Source organism: Emydura macquarii, unplaced genomic scaffold, assembly GCF_026122565.2.
Source record: "Emydura macquarii macquarii isolate MOO-44397 ecotype Brisbane River unplaced genomic scaffold, CSIRO-AGI_Emac_v2 contig_2636, whole genome shotgun sequence".
NCBI lineage: Eukaryota > Metazoa > Chordata > Testudines > Chelidae > Emydura > Emydura macquarii.
In genome coordinates this window covers 36,442,349-36,462,189 of record NW_027132773.1, presented here as the reverse complement: position 1 = coordinate 36,462,189, position 19,841 = coordinate 36,442,349, and the positions used below count along the sequence as shown (strand labels likewise).

At 43.4% G+C, this 19,841-nt stretch overlaps 1 protein-coding gene across 4 annotated transcripts in view; it reads left to right on the top strand.

Annotated features, from left to right (window-relative positions):
* Positions 1–19,841, top strand: part of HBP1 (HMG-box transcription factor 1) — a 34,359-nt gene that overhangs the window by 12,843 nt on the left and 1,675 nt on the right. For all 4 annotated transcript variants that reach the window (XM_067564445.1, XM_067564447.1, XM_067564448.1 and 1 more), the window contains 6 exons: positions 714–825; positions 917–1,029; positions 6,855–7,011; positions 7,621–7,765; positions 12,658–12,984; positions 18,810–18,951. In XM_067564445.1, coding sequence (XP_067420546.1) covers positions 714–825; positions 917–1,029; positions 6,855–7,011; positions 7,621–7,765; positions 12,658–12,984; positions 18,810–18,951 — 996 coding nt within the window. The remainder of the gene's footprint in view (positions 1–713; positions 826–916; positions 1,030–6,854; positions 7,012–7,620; positions 7,766–12,657; positions 12,985–18,809; positions 18,952–19,841) is intronic.

Below are 19,841 nucleotides of genomic sequence, written 5' to 3'. Positions count from 1 at the left end.
ACCAGCAATGAGCTTGGTGCTGTACATGACACAAAGACATACAGAAGAATACTAGGAAATGAAGAGGAGGAAATAACAAATTCTTGTTGTTTAATTATTGTATTATGAACCTACACTTGTTGGTATTGTGAAAGAAGTCATGTCCCAGAGCTTTAAAGATATGAACAGAGGGCCAGCCTGATGATAGTGCTCTATATTGCCCTATGTGTTTCTTGCCTCTCATTGCTATATATTAGTGTTTGGGTCTGATACTACTCTCACTTAACTCATTGGCAAATCTCCTATTGACTTCAGTGGAACAATATGAGGCCCTGTAGACTGACAACACATTTAGCCATATTGTGGGATGATGAGATGTGTTGGATATTGCAGGGTGTTCTCTGTAGCTGACTGAAGAATGGAGTTGGTAGGTTGTGGAAAAAAGATGTCTGGACCTTGGCCAGAAATATGGTGGCTATTGTTCCTCAAATATAGGATCATAAAATTGAGAACAGGTTAGAGAGAGGGGCAGAAAAACTCAAGGGATGGGGAGCAAATACTTGAGCAAGATTTGCTCCCCTTCTTTTGAACCTTTGTATCCCTATTTCCAAGGAGCCCTCATTTACAATCCTCAGCTTGAAGTCAGTGTGTAAAGATAAGCACATGCATAAATATTTTCAGGATTAGTCCTAAAGATATTTGTTAAATTATTTATGTTTTTGTTTTCTAAATAGGCAAGTAGTGAATCAGAGTCTGGCATTTTCTGCATGTCGTCACTGTCAGATGATGATGATCTAGGATGGTGCCACTCTTGGCCCTCAACTGTTTGGCACTGTTTTTTAAAAGGTAAAATAGCATTCATTGTAGGATTATTTTTTTTTTATAGTAGCTCCGTTTTTTGAAAGAAACTTACTGACCTTTTCTTTTCAAATATCAGGGACACGTTTATGCTTTCACAAAGGACACAATAAAGAATGGCAGGATGTTGAAGATTTTGTTAGACCTGAAGGCTGTGCAAATGAGGACGATCTCCTAATGGGTACTTACAAGGTAGTCCTTTAATGCTACAGAATCCTTTAAAGTAACTATAGCATGGTGCTTAGGTTGTGTGTAACATTATATACGTCTTTACTTGTTGAATCAAGAGGGTTCTTTTTTCAAGTAGATGCAACCAGATATTCTGCTTGGGTGTGTGTGCATGCCCAGCACACCAGAGCCAAAGAATTTTGCCTAGCAGTTCCTGTAGAAGGCAGTGCCCTTGTCTCGTGCTCATAACCCCTCCCCTGGCTGCATAAGGCAGCACTGCCATGACCCCTCTCAGTTTTGTTACCACCTGTGGCTGGAGTCAGAGCTCTGTGTGGTTCCTAACTTCACAACCCCACATCCAGTGCTTGCTGTGCTTAGGCAAAGCCCACGTCAAGGAGCCGTATTAGTTTGCAAGTTGTTCACAACACGGATTCAGGTGGTGAGGGATCTTCATCTACAGCAGCACCTGCTCTAAAAGACCACATGGCCTGATTCAGCGCTGATGCCTATGTTGGATTGGAGGTTGCATTTGGGTTCTGAAAGTGCTGCTCTGGAGCTGGAGCCAATGGAGGAGTCACTTCCCCTCAGGTACACTGAGGAAAAGATCACACAAGACCAGTCAAGGTTATTCTTGGTTACGTGGAGACTCATCTACCTCCCCCCCTGAAGGAGGGCATACTGGCACACTGTCAGTGCCAGCATGTGGAATGGAGCATGTCCTGTCAACCACTCTCCGTACTGCGCAGGGAAAACAGAGACCCCATACTTTTGACTCTGGTTCTGGCCCCAGAGCATCCATTGAGTCCAGTACTGACAAAGGCGATGCTGGTACTGGCTGTTTCTGCGCCAGTGATGTATCCAGGTGGCAATGGACCTCCTCTGCCTTTCTGTCCTGAGCTCACCCTTGGTCTTTGCCAGTGCTTGTGTTGTTTATAGCCCCGTTGGTTAGGCAGGTCGCTGAAACTGGATGTGTTGGCATTGCACCACAGTGTTTCCCTTTTACAGTCAGTGGAAGTGGGGATGGTGCTGGACTTGGCACCTGAGAATTTTTTTGGCACCCCTGCTGTTGGTGCTGCTGGTGTTACCATGGCTGTACTCCCAGTCCTCCACTTCAGCACCATCAGTCACATGGTACTGCTGCCAACTTTGGGGTCAACCATCGCTTCCAGCCCTGGAAATGATGGAGGCATACTTGGTGCTGGCTGTACCATTTCCACTGTTGGCACTAGTTTGCAGTTCATTCTGGGTTATAAATGAGTCAGACCAGTTGCTCGTGCCCTCAGGGCTGGCTCCACCATTATCCCCTGAAGCTTGGGACTCCTTGGTGTCCAGGTCAGGATCTTCCTCCTCTTGCTCTCCGTCAACTTAACAGCATTGGGGGGCCATTCACGGAGTGCTGTGGGTATCATGATTCGCATTCATCTTGTGGTCAGGACAGGGCCCCCTGGCCTGGTACCTACTGGCCACCAATGACCTGTTCATACCAGTGGCCTCCATGGAATCTGTGGGACACTCCTCGATCGGAGAGGTCTCTTTCCTAATTTCACTCTAAGGTGAGATCACTGTGCAGGTCTGTGGCAGTGACTCGATCTGTCACAGGCCCAGGCATCAGTGAACCTTCCCCTTGCAGAGCCTCCAGAATTGTCCTGTCTAGGTCTGTCAGCCCTGGAACAGGATCCGGCTCTTGCACAGTTAACTGTTCATCTTTGTCCCTAGATGATTCCACAGTCACTGGCTCTTCCTCTTTGGTAGTGGAGGATTTCAAGGTGTACCAGGAGCTTTTGTGGTATGTGGGTGCTTCCCTGGGTATTCAAGCAGAACTCCTGCAGGAGAATACCCATAAGTTGTTGGATATCCTGCAGCTGTCTGCCCTTTGGAGAGTCACCCTCCCTATTGATGTGCTTCTAGAGCCTGCTAGAGTTCTCTGGAGCATGCTGGCTTCAGTACCTTCTACTGTGATGTGTATAGAGAAACATTTTGTTCCCATGCAGGGATTTCAAGGTTTATACTCCCATATGGTCACAAATTCCTTGGTTGTAAACATAGTGAACAATAGAGTCCAGCACGGCAAGTTAAGTTCACGCCCAAGGATAAGGACATTAAATGGATGGACTTTATGGGTGGGAAGTTTTAAACCTCCTCTGCCTTACAGATGTGCATTGTGGTCTAAGTATGACTTGTGAACTAGATGTCTAAGTTTGCAGACCTGCTGCTTGAAGCCTCGAGGGAGGAATTTTGGGTTTTTATTTCTGAAGGCTGCTTGATGGCTAAGACTTTCTTGCAGTCTGCGCTAGATGTCGCATATGCTTCGGCCAGAGTGATGACCTCTGCAGTGACCATGAGAAGGGCATCCTGGCTGCAAAATTCGGGCATTGCTCGCAGTGTGCAACAGGCCATAGAGGATTTGCCCTTTGACAGTCAATACTCTGCACTCCTTCAAGGACTCTAGGGCTACCCTATTATTCTTGAGGGTGTATAATCTAGCAGTGCAAAGGTCCCACTACAGTGGTCAGCAGCAGCAAAAGTATCATCTGTAGTGCACATTTGGACAGCCTTTTGCTTCCCTGAGACAGTGGGCATAGGTCCCAGAGGAGGAGGCATTTGGTTCTGGGATTTGGCTAGTTGATATGCCTTACTCTGGTGCCCCCCAAGTGCCCATTTTGACTCCTTGGTTCGGAGCAATGTTCTGGTTGTCGCTCCCTTCTCCCCATCCTCTCCATTTAGGGACAGGCTGGCTTGCATTCACAATGCTTGGGGCTCGGTCACCACTGATGGGTCCTAAGCACCATCAGATCAGATTATGCCATCCAGTGCCTTTCCATCCCTTCTCACCCTGCCCTCTGTCCCTCTTCAGGGATCTCTTTCACAAGATACTGCTCCTCAAATAGACTCACTCTCTACTGGCTTTGGGAATGGTAGAGGAGCTTCCTCTGGAACACCACAGTCAGGGTTTCCATTGCCAGTACATGTTAGTGCCCAAATCCAAGGGAGGAGTAAGACCCAGTCTCGATCTTTGCAGCCTCAACAAATATATCGGATACATGAGGTACCAGATGGTCACTCTATCGACTGTCTTCTTCACATTGTCTCAGAATGACTGGTTTGCTGCTCTGGACCTTTATGGTCTCAACTTTGCTGAACCACAGAAAATTCCTTTGATTTGTTTTAGCGAAGCACCATTTCCCTTCAGTCTCTCTTCTGCCTCTTGGATTTTTATCAAATGCATGGTCGTGGTGATGACATACCTCAGAAAAAAAGGAATTCACATCTTCCCATATCTGGATGACTGGTTACAGAGGGAAAGGTCCAGAGAGGAAGTCCTTTCTCATGTCAGCACTACACTGCGCTCACTTGACCATCTAGCTCTCATCCTAAATACCTTGAAGTCAATTTTGGTTCCCAGTCAGAAAACCTAGTTCATTGGGGCCTTAATAGACTGTACGACTTTGAGAGTGGTTTTTCTGACTCTTTTCAGGTGATTTGCCACCTTTGCCTCAGTCTGCAGTCTCGTATTTCCATGACAGTTTGGTTGTGTGTAAGGGTTTTGGGCCACATGTCCTCTTGGATGCAGGTGGTCCAGGTTGCAAGATTGCATCTTCACCACCTTCACATGTGGCTCAGGACAGTTTTCCGTGAAACTTTTCGCTCTTTGAGTAGATTGGTCCTTCTCTCTCCACTGGTCCTGGACTCCTTGCAGTGGTGGATGCTTCCAGAGAATGTTTGTCAGGGCATTTCCTTTGTCTGGTCCTTACCAACCAGGTTTGTTGTCACTGACGCCTCCCTGATGGGCAGGGAACACATCTGGGGTCACTGAAAGTTCAAGGTCTGTGGTCGGAGCAGGAGTTCTCACTGTATATCAGTAGGCTTGAGTTTTGGCCCATCTACAGTGCATGTCACGCTTTTCTGGACTGTGTCAAGGGCTCTGTGGTACACATACTGACAATACCATCATGATGTATTATGTAAACAAGCAAGGAGGAGCACACTCCAGGATGATCTGCCAAGAGGCTGTGGCAGCTCTGCATTGAGGAGAGTACCACTCTGGTAGCCAATCACTTGCCCAGGCCCTGAACCATCTCGCAGGAATTTTTCCCTGAGTCACCAGTGTTCCCTGAAGACAAGTGTCCTCTTCATCATCTTTGCAAGGTGGGGCATTCCAACAATCAACTTGCTCACTAGGAGAGGCAATAGGAAGTGTCATCTGTTCTGCTCTCCAGGAGGCCTCAGATGGATACTTTCCATCTCAGCTGACATTTGGCTTTCCTGTACAATCCCCCCCCCCCCCCCCCCCCCCCCCCCCCCCCCCCCCCCCCCCCATCCCAGTCATCGCACAGGTCATACTCAAGATGGAGGAGGACTGGACCACGCTAATTCTCATTGCCCCAGCATGCCTGAGACAGTGCTGGTTCTCTGACCTTGCTTTGTCAATTCAGCCTCCCATTCCCCTTCCTTTTCATCCCAACCTACTCACACAGAGTCACGGTCACACCTTACATTCTGCACTCAGCTCCCTGCATCTCATGGCGTGGCTGCTTTGTGGCTGAATGAGGAGGAAATGAGGTGTACGGCAGCTGTTCCAGGTCCTACTCAAAGTAGAAAGTCTTCTACCAGAATGGCCTATTCAGCTAAGTGGAGCCGGTTTTTGGTGTGGTCATTGGCACATGGAGTTCAGCCAATGGTGGCTTTTATGCAGGACATCTTGGAGTACTTGCTGCACTTTCAGTCATTGGGCCTTGTGTTTAGTTCATTGAGAGTACATCTGGCAGTGATACCAGCATTTCATACTCCCATTCATGGAAGATCAATCTTCCCCAATGCCATGGTATCAAGATTCTTAAAAGGGTGTCTTCGTTTCCATCCTCTGGTCCAAGAGCCAGTTTCTCTGTGGGACCTTAATATGGTCCTAGCAGCTTTAATGGGACCTCCATTTGAGGGCATCTTGTCCCTCTGTTTTTGCGACAGAAGACTGCTGCCAGGAATACAATAACATCCAGAAGAAGAGTGTTTGAGCTGCAGGCTCTGATGGGAGAGCCACCTGATACACAATTCTCTAAGGACAAAGGACTTTACAAACATACCCAACATTTTTGTTTAAAGTGGTTTCTCAGTTTCAAATATACGAGGTGGTGTATTTACCTGTATTCTTTCCGAACTGCATTTATCACTGGAGAAGCAGCATCTCCTTACATTAGATGTCAGGTGATGTCTAGCCTTCTGTCTGGACAGGACTAAACTGTTTTGTACTTTTGCCTTGCTTGTTTGGGTCTCATACAGGTCATATGAAGGGTCAAGTAGTCCCTTCACAGACTCTCTAAATGGGCAACATCCTGTATTAAGACTGCATATGAAATAGCTTTGGCTACATCTCCTCAGCAGAGTGAGCTCACTCTACAAGAACACACAAGCAGTGTTGGTAGCATTCCTCGATGAAGTCTCCCGTGTGTGTGTGTGTGTGTGTCCGTCCCTCCCTCCCTCCCTCCCCGGTGGGTACTGCTAGGCAAAATTCTTGGGCTCCGGTGTGCTGTGTATGCACACACCTAAGTGGAACACATGTCTGCAACATATCTTGAAGAACCAGAGTTACAGTATGTAACCATTTCTTGTGAAGGATGCATAATGAATCTGCCCAGTGTTAATCACTACAGTGTCTGAGCACCTGAACATAAAATTACTGAACAGAGTACCTATAGATGTGGTCTGAACGTTACATAGTCTCTTATTAGTTTGAGAGGTTCTTTTAACTCTTTGAATGCTGGTATTTTGCAATTTGCTATAAAAAGATGATTGCGTTTGCCATATCCATAGGGTTACATTTTTCTGAAAAATCTGAAGTATATGTATGTTTACAGGGCTATGGTTCTGATGGTTTGAAGTTGATATCTCACGAAGAAAGTATTTCATTTGGTGAGTCAGTATTGAAGTTGACCTTTGATCCTGGTACAGTGGAAGATGGCTTACTTACCGTAGAGTGCAGATTGGATCACCCATTTTATGTAAAAAATAAAGGTAGGAAAATATTGTGTGTAAAGCAAAACACTTAGGAGTTATGTAATAAATTCTTCTAAGAAAGTATCTGTAAATCTCATAACCATCTCCCACAGTAGTTGAAAGCAGCAGTATTCCCCAATCACATTATTCTAAATCTGCTTGAAGGAAACACTGGAATTTGAACAATAAAGTTTGTAGAAATGTTTTATATGTTGTCTCTTGAAAGTTTTAGCAAATATGAGAGAGAGCACAGAAAAGACCAAAAAAAATAAATAAATAAAGGGGGGGCAAATAAGGGAGGCTTCTTACACTTCCTAAGTGTGACACTTGGGTAAAATGTTTACTTGGTTTGGTTTTCTGTTCTTTTTTTGCTAGGATAAAAAGCTTGTAAATGAGATAAAAATGAACTATATTGCATCAGTAATTACACAAACAGAAGTTTCTGATTCTAGTAGAAAGGTAAATCAAAAGTTTATCTGAATTAATATGTCAAATTCAGTTTTGGGAAACCTAGTTTTTCTTTTGTGCCCTCTGCCAGGAGGGATCAGCAGCGATTGATTTTTGCCAAGACATCAGAGCTAGTGCTCACAAGGCTATTTTTCTAATTTTAATTCTTTACCCCTACAGGTTGGTCTTCTTTCTATCCAAGCTTGACTGTGGTTCAGCATGGCATTCCATGCTGTGAAATACATATTGGAGATATGTGTTTACCTCCAGGACACCCCGATGCCATTAACTTTGATGATTCAGGTGTTTTTGATACATTTAAAAGGTAACTTCTGGATAAAATAGTTTCATTGCTTTTCTTTGACAGTTTATTCAGAAGAAAAGTTGCATTAGCCTTGTGGGCATGTAAATCTACCAGTATTTGAAAGATGTATCACCATAAATAATTCTTCTCCCTCCTTGGAGCACACAAGAGGGTATGAATAGGAGAGTAAGAATCCAGGCTAAATATCAGAAAAATTTTCTGGTGGTGAAATCTGTTAGATGATGGAATAGTCTCCCAAAAGAAAGTGGTGGCAGCCCCATTGCTTAGCACATTTCAAACTAGACCAGATAAAGCACTAGAAAATATACTCTGTGGAACAGTTCCACACTGGGTTGGGGAGTGGGGTGGATTAAATGACCTAATATTTGCCACTGCAGTGTGCATTAGTTGGCTATTTTCATATGCTTAATATGCAGCCCATTGTCTTTAGCCACCTAAGCAGTTCCCCTGTAACCAAAGAATCAACCACTATGACATGGTTTTATTGCTCCTGGAATATGGTTCCTTCATTTTAAATGTTGTCTAATCAGATTTTGGAGGATTCTGATGTAGTTCAGAGAAAAGGAAGAGAGAAAATAGTTTTGATCATACTGATTTTCCAATACTACTTTCTTCCTAATTTCCCTAGCTGATTTTGAACCCATCTTTATCCCCATCACCCCAGTTTCCCTTCCAGCAGCAGATTATGGTCCAGTGGTCACTTCAAAAACTGAAAGTTCATTGGAAATATTAGAGTTTCCTGTTGTGTGTTTTTCATAGAAAGACTTGAGTTTAAAATGGCTATTAGACTAAAACTACTACTTAAGGGCATCAGGGCTGTTGGGGATGAAGGAAAAATAAAAAACTGCCTGTCCCATGTTTGGACACTTATCAGGCCCTGTTTAGTTCTTTGGATGAAAAGAATAAAGCAATGAAGAGATCATGAGGCAGCAGCTGCTGGCAGCTGGGCAAAGTTAGAAAGAAAACCCCCCAGCTTTGCGGGGAGTGAGGGAAGGAGCAGGATCGCTGGGAGACAAAAAAGCTCCTTTCTTCATTTCTCTGTCCCTCTTTGAGCTGGCAGGCGAGGCCATCAGCAGCTGCTTACCCTACCCTCTCCCCTTTTTGCAGTTTTATACCCTTTCAAGCAGATTTTGGACAATGACTGTGCCCCATCCCAGAGCGCTAAAGGGAGAGAAGAAATCCTCTCTGTAGACAAGCTAGTTCCAGGGTATCTCTCTGATGCTACTTTGATCTTCTGTTCAGAACAGCACTTCCAGCCTTTATCTCAGCCCAGAAGCGAAGGCAGGTGATGGAAATGCCAAGTTCATTTTAAAATACAAAACAATTGGGATTTATGGATTATGCACTTTTTAAAGTCAGTTTTGTGGTACAAGTTGGCATTTTAGAGTGATAATTGTGAATGGTACCTCTTTTTAAGGGCATAGGAACACCGTTTTTAGCTATTTGTTTCCCCCAATTGTGATGAACTAAAGGCCATAGCACTTGAAGTAGTGTAAGCAGTTAAGAGTGTCCTGAAACATGGTGGAATTATGAAGTGTTGTTGTAGCCATGTTGGCCCCAGGATATTAGAGAGACTGGGTGAGGTAATAACTTTTATCAGACCAACTTCTGATGGTGAGAGTGTCGAGCTTACACAGAGCTCTTCAGGTCTGGGAAACTAACTCAGAGTGTCATTGCTAAATGCAAGGTGGAACAGATTGTTTAGCATAAGCAGTTAGCACATTTCAAGGGCCCATTCAAGGTGAAGTGGCCTGTTAACGTCCAGCTTAGCGACTGTCTGGTTTCACCCACATAGTTGCTATTGGAGCATTTAGGACATTTAGCAACTATGTGGTGAAACCAGACAGTCACTGTGCTCTTGAATTAACTGACACAGGAAAATGATAAAAAGACAAAAACACCCCATGACCTGTGGGTGAAGACTTTTCTTAATCTGTTCCACCTTATGGTTAGCAGTGACACTCTGAGGCCAGGTCTACGCTACTGACCTTTACTGATATAACTACATCAGTCAAAGATGTGAAAAATCCACAACCCTGATACTGACCTAACCCCCCGAGAAGACAGCACTATGTCGATGGGAGAGCGTCTCCTGTTGGCGTAGTTAATTCACCTCCCTGAGAGGTGGTAGCTATGTTGATATTACACTGTCTACACGGGGGATTAGGTTGGTATAACTACATCACTCGGGTGTAGGTTTTTCACATCCCTGAGCGACGTAGTTATATCAATATAGGTTGGTAGTTAGACCTGGCCTTAGTTTCCCAGACCTGAAGAAGAGCTCTGTGTAAGATTGAAAGCTTGTGTCTCTCGCCAATAGAAGTTGATCCAATAAAATAGTGTTTCTCAACCTTTTAAGTAGCAAGTACCCCCTAACTTCTGAACATTTTAATAAGGACCCCAACACTCAATTTTCCACAGGATTTTATATTTACAGACTAATGTGAGCCATACGTTGGAAGAAGGGCTGAGTATATAAGGCTGTGATATGACAAATTTAGTGTGGGTACGGTTACCACCTTTACACCAGGAATGCATAATCAAGTATGTATCTGGGCTAGAGGTGATGTTGGCCAAAGCTAGGAGGCTTTGAGCAGCATGCCGATGCTGGGGAATATAAAGCGCCGTGCCATGTTTTTTGCCATAGATTTGAGAAGAGGAGGGGGTGAGAGAGAGACAGCTGAAATCTGGGGCTGTCATAGAGCAGTGAAATTGACAGGTTTTCTGGGCACTGGGCTTTGAGCCAGGGAGAGAGGCTGCCACCTGGGTAAGTTTCAGGTGGCTGCCGCCTGGCTGCCAGCCCAGGGGGTGGGCGACTGCCACCCAATCTGAGCTGGGGCAGAGGAGGCTTCCACACCAGCTGGGACCCAGGGATGTGAGCAGGCAGCTGCTGCCCATCTTAAAGCCAGGGTGCTGGAGGCTGTCCCTCAGCTCAGAGACGGGGTGCAGGTGGCTGCCACCCAGCTGCAAACCCAGCTCATGAGATGCAGAAGGCTGCCACTGGGCTCCCACCTGGGTGATGGGACCTGGCGGGAAGCAGGGGGCTGCTGCCTGCCTCCACCAGAAGCTAGTGGCTGCCACCTGCCTCCCAGCAGGGAGCTGTGACCAGGTGGGAAATGGGGGACTGCTGCCCACCTTCCCCAAAAGCCGGCAGCTGCTGCCTGCCTCCCAGCTGGAACTGGGCGGGAAGTGGGCAGCTGCAATCTGGCTTCCTGGGATTGTGGCGGCTGCCACCTGCCTCCCAGATCAGAGCTGTGACCGGGTGGGAAGCGAGGGCTGCTGCCCGGCTTCCCCAGAAGTCCGCAGCTGCTGCCCATCTCCCCTTCACTCTGTTTTTCCCTGGGTACACCCTGCCTGTGTCTCATGTACCCCAGGGGTATGCGTACCACAGGTTGAGAAACTATGCAATAAAACATTCCATCTCATCTCTCTAATGGTGGAATTCTCACACTTCTACCACTAGAGGGGGGAAGATTACCAACTCTGAATTAAATCATGTACTGTATCGGTGTGCTAATTTCTCAATGAAAGTTGCTATACAAGTACAAAAGTATTGTATATCAGTGCCTAAAGCAATTGTTTGTGAAGACATTGTTTATAATGTAAGTCTCTGTAAGTAGTTTGTTTTTATATTTGCTATTAATATAAAAAATTATAAATGAACTACAAGAAAAGAACTTTTCTGGAAGTTTTATGGAGATGTTCTGTTTTGCATAATAAATACTATAGTGAAGCATACTGTGTATAATAAAATGTAAATGAGTAATGTGTTTTTATAGACTTTAAGTGCAGTTTTCAACACAGCCTTAACTATGAGGTCACTACTGACTCATCAATATATATTATACAAAATATATACATATCTTAAATAATGTACCAAAACTTCACATAAATACTGATGGGCTTAGTTAGGGCTCAAATTGAAGGAAAAACGTAATGGCACACTCCCAGATTTTGTCCACAAACCAAACTCCACCCACTTGCAAATTGTGATGCCAGAATAAATTGTGTAATGTTCAAAATATGTTTAACTATCTCTGCTAGGTTCCACTGGCTACCTCAGGCTTAGTTCTTCCTCCTTGGGGTTTGAGGAAGGCATGTACATTAGTGATGTTTCTAGATGTCATGGTTTTAAAGAGAACCTTGAAAAGGTGAACTGATGCAGTGATCTCTGCCTGATTCTGCTGACAGCCTCTGGTGGAAGGAGTCACTAAAGTCAGGGAGGAAGCTGCCTGGTCTCTCTCACGTTGCCCAAGCAGACCAGGCCCTTACTACCGTGTGGGTGAGCTTTGGTGCCCTGTTGGTTTCTGCAGGATTCGCTCCCACTGGTGGGATTCAGATGCTCTCTGGACTCTACTTTTCCTCTCTGGCCTTTGGGCTCTTAGTCACTTTGTGGTGACGAAGTGGTAGTATTCTTCCAAGCACTATTCGCTCAGGGTCCTCAAATGAGTTGTCATTGTCAGCAACCATCACACACCAGGTCTTGAATTCAGTCACCTGCCTTGAGTTTTAACAGACACAAAAGCATAAAGTGACTAGGGTCCAAAGCAGAAATAAAAGAAAGTTATTCCAAAAGAAGGTAAAATGAGACAAGAACTACAACTGGCATACATGGGGGGAGTCTGTAGTAAACAACGGCAGCTCCCACCGCCACACTGTGGCTCATCTACCAAAGTTGTTGACTAGTCTCTGTACTAAGCACAGGCTAAGTACATCATAGTAGGATATATGCACATTTGGGTGAGGCCCAGGAACAGTAGAAAGTTAAAAGAAATGAACAGTGGAACAGTTAATTAGGGATTGTTCAGGAATAAACATTTAAAAAGTAGGACCTGTAAATTTCATTCTAATTTATTCACTTTCTAATCAGGTGATGTATCTTTTCATTCTAGTTATGATTTTACACCAATGGATTCTTCTGCAGTTTATGTATTAAGCAGCATGGCTCGTCAGCGTCGTGCTTCTTTATCTTGTGGAGGATCGAGCAGTCCAGACTTTGAGAGATCAGAATGCAGTAAAAACTGTGTGCCTGATGGATCATCACAGCTTTCCTCCAGTTCTTTGTGTAGTAAAGCTGGCAAAAGCCACAGCTCAGGGACTGCAAGTACTATGAATGCCACTTCTCCTAACAAATGCAAAAGACCAATGAATGCCTTCATGCTTTTTGCCAAAAAGTACAGAGTTGAATATACTCAGATGTATCCAGGGAAAGATAACAGGTAATGGAACTCAAGTTCCTAGTTTTGACCATATAGTTGATCTAGCAAAGTTTGCAGGTCCTGTTTTTAAATTTACAGCAAATGAAGGTTTGCAAATGAAATAAAATTATTATTATAAGTTATTGGTCTAAGAACCAAATTGAAAGCTGCTCATATAAAGCCAAACTTAAGAAGGGGCTTCAGACCTCAGTGAATTTGACAACTAGTGTCAGGGTAGAAACTGGTTTAATATCTACTTACTCTTATTGTAGCTTTATGTAGACTTTATCCTGCCTTCAGAAGCATTTGAGTAATATTCGTGTGTGCAGACATGCACACAGACTCAATAAGTGTCTATACATTTTGGCAAGATTTGTTCAGGGAAAAAATACTGTTATCCTTTCTATGTTACGTAGGGAAAGGAATTTTTATATCTTGCCCCTCAGTCTCTGATTGTGTCTTGACATAAGATTGTAAGCTCTTTGGGGCAAGGAGTGTTTTTCTTTTTGCCTCTGTCTATTCATCACCCAGAACAGTGGGGTCCTGCTCCTTGATGAGAGGGTTTCTAAGCGGTGGTGTAATCCAAACAGTGTTTTTACCTGTTGCTATGTTATTCCTTTGCTTGCACTGTAAAGCTTGAAAAATCCAGTTACCTAGTCACCCCAGGTGCCTAGTAGGTAGCTATCCCCGGCAAGAAGGGTTGACTAGGTCTACATTTTGATGTGTAAATTTTATACACACATGATACGTATCCATACAAACAGTTTATATATAATAAATGTTTTGACAAAGATACCTATTATATATAAATGTTTGTACATATATATCACATATAAATGGTATGCTTCATTTATAAAACATAAATATAGATATTGATATATAAAAGGTACATAGATATGTTTGTATATATTATATAAAATGTTTGTGTTTTTATATATGTGCTGAAAAGAAATCTTTTGCCTTTATATGGAAACAGAATAATTTCTTATAAATTACAGGACTAAACCTAGCAAAAACTAACGGAACTACAGAAATGGAAGTTGAGAGGATTAATAGGCTGCCAGTTTACATATAAGATTATGGTGGGAAGGCCTTAAATATCTCTGTACTGCTGCGTCATGGCAGTGATGGTCCCTAATGTGTACATAGTCACTGCCATGATGCATCTTTGCAAATGTCTGTCTTCAAATTAACTAAAATTTATTACTGAGAAATCAAAACAGCCCCTTAGAAAAGTATATGATGGATATAATTTCATTTAAAATACTGATTCCAAATGGTGCAAGCTGGAACTGCAGTTGGGTGGATTCTAAGGAGGTTTTAACATTTCTATTTGTAGATTTAAGCTGAGAAAAGTAGCTGCAGCCTAACAAGTAACTGACATTCTGGAATGAAACACTTCATGCCTCAGTGGGAATGCAGTGCATGGGAACATGTGGATGCTTCTGTTTTTTTTTTCAAAAAAATGTGGTGCAGCATCAGTCACTAGAGCTCTGGGTTTATCGATTCTACAAACTTATGACCACCAAAACAGGCTTTTAAGCATACGTGTGGAGCATTCACAAATGTGAATGTGCAGAAGTAATCATCACATTTATTCAAATATTTACAACTTACCAAGCACATTGTACCAGGGGTAGTGTTCATTTAATTAATCATAATCAGATCATTAATTTTGTAAACTCAGATTCTAACCTTCCATTGCAATAACAGCTCTGCCTTTTTTATACATGTAAAATAGCATAAGTGAACTGTTGTTCCCAGCTGGGTTACATGGGGGGGTAGGAGGGGAACACACCATTTCCAACCAACCAGCAGTTAGATTCATAAATGGGAGTGTAGGCATGGGGATGCTTAGTGTCCCCTCACCAAATTTTTAGGTACCTAGAAAATCACTGAGATTCACAAAGCTTGAATTAGATGCTGAGGCTTCCTATACAGTAATGGAGGGAATTAGGCACCTTAGAATAGGATTTACAAAAAGCAGTGCACTGGCTAAGGTAGGCAATAGAAGATGGGTATATCTACCTGAATCCAATCTAGAGGGAGGTGCTGCCTTCTGTACGGATTCTTAGTTGCAAAGCCTTTCTTGGAGTTAGGCGCCTATGCTGTTTTTGTAAAAGATCAGAGGGAAGCGGGGAGTAGTTCCCTCAAACTTGTAGCCCCGGGGTCATGGTAATTAAAAAGTCATGGAATCAGAAGGACTGGAAGCTGGGTCTCCCATATCCGGGCTGGTTGCTCTAACCAACATGCTAAAGTCATTCTTATGCCTGTGTCTGTGCGCTCTGGCCCAGTGATGCTTTAATTAGTTAATCTAACAATAGAACAGCTTCAAGGAGAAACTGAGGGAGGCTAAGCTGGAAATATCCTGTAGTCCAGGGGGTAGGGTACTCACATGAGAAGAGGCAGCTCCCTGTTCAAATCCCTTCTCCATGAGGAGGTGGAGCTGTGAACCATGGTTTTCCACATCTGAGGTCAGTATCCTAAACACTGGGCTCAAAGTTATGAGGGAGCTCCTCCTCTTCATCCAACCCCACACTTGCGTTAGGCTGAGGACCATGTATCAGCCCCTGGTTCATGGATCACACTGGGCGTATGTGTCCGGCTGCCTAAAGTGAGGCAGCAGTACACAGGCTCAGAGGCAAAAATGTAGCTGCCAAGTGTGATTAGTGCTGACAAGGTTTGGCAGAGCTGAGGAGGGATTTTTGTCAATAGCTATAGGGCCTGATCCTGGGATGTAGGTGCCTAACAGGGCACTGAGGCATCTAAGTCCCTTTGTGCTTCTAGCCCCAAGATAATAAAATAGTGAGCTGTGAAAACGCCAGTCAACATCAATTTCATTCTAAGGCTTGGGCACAATGCTCCTGACCCAAGACCAGAGTTAAGCTGATGCTTAAAGTAAGCATTTCAGACCTCAGTAAGCTTGACAGCCAGTGTCCGGGCAGACAGTGGGTTCATTTCCATGTAGCCAGAAGTGGACTTTATACTGTGCAAAAAAGTATTTAAATAATTTTTGAGTGACATTGAAGTTTTAAAAAGGGAAAACAAATCTGAAATACAGCACCACTTTTTTAGTATAATTGATGGAAACAGATTCCTAGGCTCATGTAACTTTAAATGTGTAGCAGGAGCAAATTGAATGGCTTGTTTAGAGCAAACTTTACCAGGGATAGATCCCAAATTTTGACATGTACTAATTCCTTCCTCTTTCTCATAAGTAGCCATAGCTGTTTGGTTAGTGTCTGCCTATTGTGTAATCAGATGCCTTACTAGCACTTTAAAAGGACAGCAGATGCTTTCTGAGGCACCTAAACCATGAGTAGGAACACAGGTTGTGAGGAAAGACAGTCTGGTGAAAGGTGTCATTGGATGGGTTTTTGTGCAAATTACCATTGTCAGTAGCCTCAATGGACCCTCAGTATCCAGATTTTTTTCATCACTCTCAGTGGTACTGGTGGATAAGCATCCATGCCCCCCTGTGAACAAAGCTCTTGCTTTTTTACCAGATTTCTGAATCTCAAAAATATACAGATTCAAGCTGCATGCACAGCTTTTTCTCTAGGAGGTATCAATTGCTTTGGACATGAGAATGTTTGAGAGGGCCTCCCCATACACAATTTTAAAAACTATTTATCTGGGAAGTTTTAACATTTATAAATGCTTCCCCTGTAACTATCAGAGCCAAAACAATAGTCATTACAACATTGATCTTTGGTTTAGGGAAACTTGGTACAGTAAAAGAATCAGAAATGTAGAGCTGGAAGGGCCACCAGAGATCATCTGGTCTATTCTCCCCCTCACTCCCTATGCTGAGGCAGGACAATGTATACCTAGATAAACAAACAATATAATCATATTATTTTGTTGAATATTACCATTCGTTAGTCATGCCTGGTTTGTTAAATAGGTGTAATCAGTGATTTCATTCAGTTTAATAGACTGACCAGAAACAGCCTGGGCAATGTCAGACTGCTCACCCATGCACATTTTCATGCATTTGCAGTATAAATAGAAGTTGATCTCCTTTCTGTTTAGCTAATAGCTAGAACTCTATTTAATGCCAAGATCACTGTTTGTAAGTCATTGTTCTAACTGAGTTGCATTTTCCAGCTTCAGCAGCAAGAGCAGGCAGTATTTGAAACAGGAAAGAATTTTTTTTTTTGAAACTGTGGTTTAGTTCCTTGTACTAGCTGCCTGGCTGAGGTGTGTATCATATTTGGTTCAGCCATCTCCATTTGCCCTAATTAAAGTGAGCTTATGTGGCATTCTTCCCATAAGTTGGGAAAATACAGATCTTCAGTATCTGTGGTTGGCAGCCCAGTAGCTTGAGGTGATACCCTTAAGCAAATTCTTCATTTAGCCAAGTCTCGGTGTCCTCTGTCCATAGCACTTGAAGATGTACCAGTACTAAGTGGTGACTGACCTGGGGGGGGGGGGGGGGGGCGCAGCTTTTGGTGCAGTTGGACCATCTTTTGAAACTGATAGAGCTTTATGAAACATTCTAACTAAACAAGTCCATGGCGCTGTAGTTTTAAAACAAACTAGCCACGATAACTTAACTCAAAAAATATAAACCCCATCATTGACAGACACAAATGGACTTACCTGTGTAGATTTACTACGATGGGAGACGAGGCGGACTAACGTATGAGCCTTTGGTCACAGGAGTCTTCAAAGCATCTCGCGATACAGGTTTAGTGGTTGTATGTAGAGACTAAATTGAGCTTCTGCTTTGCTCCCTGGGTGCGTTGTAACCCATAGGAGTCTGACTGGGGTAGAGCCTTTCAGAAGTGGTCTGTCTCCTTGGTGGGGTGGAGCTGAACGACCTGCCATATGTGAAACTACACAGAAGTGCTTGATGTCACTGGGATTGACCTAAGTCTATAGAGAGTCTGTAAACTGCACAGCTTACTGGGAGGAGCTTTTTTTACTGTGATAAGCAAAGTACTTTGTGTTTTCCTTAAAGATTAGTAACAAAGTTTTCATTTATTTAATCATTGATAATTTGAGGGGGAATATCACTTATCCAGTGTTTTCATGAATCATCAGTAAAACAGTGTCTGTAATTTAAAGAGGATTTATTAAAATGGTGGGGTTGTGAACTGTCTTTTATATGAAGATCTAATCACCATAATTTTGGAAAGCAATTAAGTAATATGGCACAATGAGGGGGATATTGTCTAGTGGGCATAGGGCCTATTAGGTGTACGGTAGAGAATTTTTTTCCACATTAAATTTTAGGAAATAATCATGTTCAAGAGCCCAACCAACCTGGGCTCCCCAGATCCCTGCAGGCTATAGTGGGGAACTCTGAACATACCTAGCCAGTAAGCCAGCCCATCAACCACAGGAAAGCCCATTCTAGTGAGTTTTCATTGAACAAAAATGTTTGTTTGGTTGCAGTCATGGCAAATCACTGCCCTAATTATGAGGCAGCATCTTTTCATCAAGCCCTGCCATATTATCCTCCAATAAAAGGAGATGGAGAACCATTTAGTAAATATTGTACAGTTGTGCATCCAGGTGTGATAGCCTGCACAGTGACCAACCAGGCTCTTAACTTTCCCACTTTGAACTTACTTTTAAATGTCAAAATATGCCCTTGTAGCCTTACTTTGTTTAACAGTAGCTGGGAGGGGGGAGGTCTTCCATGTACCTATTCAGAGAGGCATGAGACAGTCAGAAATAGGCTAAGAGACTGCAAAGAGGAAGTTCTTGAGTTCTTGTGTGCGTTCACAGCTAACATTTGCTTTTTGATGACAGCATTTTACAAGAGACACATTGGGAAGTTATGGGATTTATAAGAAATTCCTGCCTTGACCATTCTGTAAACATTTATTTTGCAGAGCCATAAGTGTGATACTTGGTGACAGGTGGAAGAAAATGAAAAATGAAGAAAGACGGATGTACACACTAGAAGCCAAGGCTTTGGCTGAAGAACAAAAACGTTTAAATCCTGACTGTTGGAAACGGAAACGAACAAATTCAGTATGTTTTGTCAAACAATGCTTGACCGCATTACATAGTTTAAAAATAAATTCCCACCCTCCCATGTTTTTCTATTTCTGCACGCTATAGTATTGTAGGCCTCCTGTGCTCCTTTGTTGAACTTGCCCACACTTCCCTTTTGTTACTCGATAGCCTTTAAGCTGTGGTTGCACAGTTGTTGTCACAGCCTGTTCTGACTGGATGACAGAGGGCAAGTGGCCTGCTTCAAGGCTGATGCCACTGTGACTCTGTGTTGGGTGAAAGTCACCCATTCTCACATTACTCCTTAAAAACCCTCATGAATTCCACTGGTCTAAAAAGTTGGAAGTTTTTTTTTCCTCCCAAAGAGTGTGGAGTCTGCACAGACTTAGACTTTAAGAGTATGAATGAGACAGCGTTCTCAGGAGCACATTTAGGGCTTAGCCAGAAATGCTGCAAAAGTATGGTTGCTTCTCCACTTATGACGGTATAGAGCAGAGCCTTCAGTCCCTGGGCTGTACAAGGTATCATCAAATGCCAGATGGCACCACCAGGCTGACTGCCTGTATCTTACTGTGCAGTATATCGTTCCAGCAGCTACAATAGCAGAATTAAAATGAGAAATTGTGCAATAAGGCAACAAAACTTCCTGTAATTCTGGTAAAGCTTGCAGAAATCCATTACAGTTAACTAAAGGCTTCTATTTAGGAACTATATTGTCCCCAGTAATACAATTTTGGGAATCAGAATGTGAGATCTCTTGTGCCACCATTCTAGGCTTGGGCTGGTAGAGCTTAGTGTCCATAGCCTAGTCATGAGGACCAAATTCAACTCAGCTGCACCTAGGCAGTTTCATTGAAATAAATGATTGTGTGCATATGATGGAGAGCAACATTTCAGTCAATCTTGGG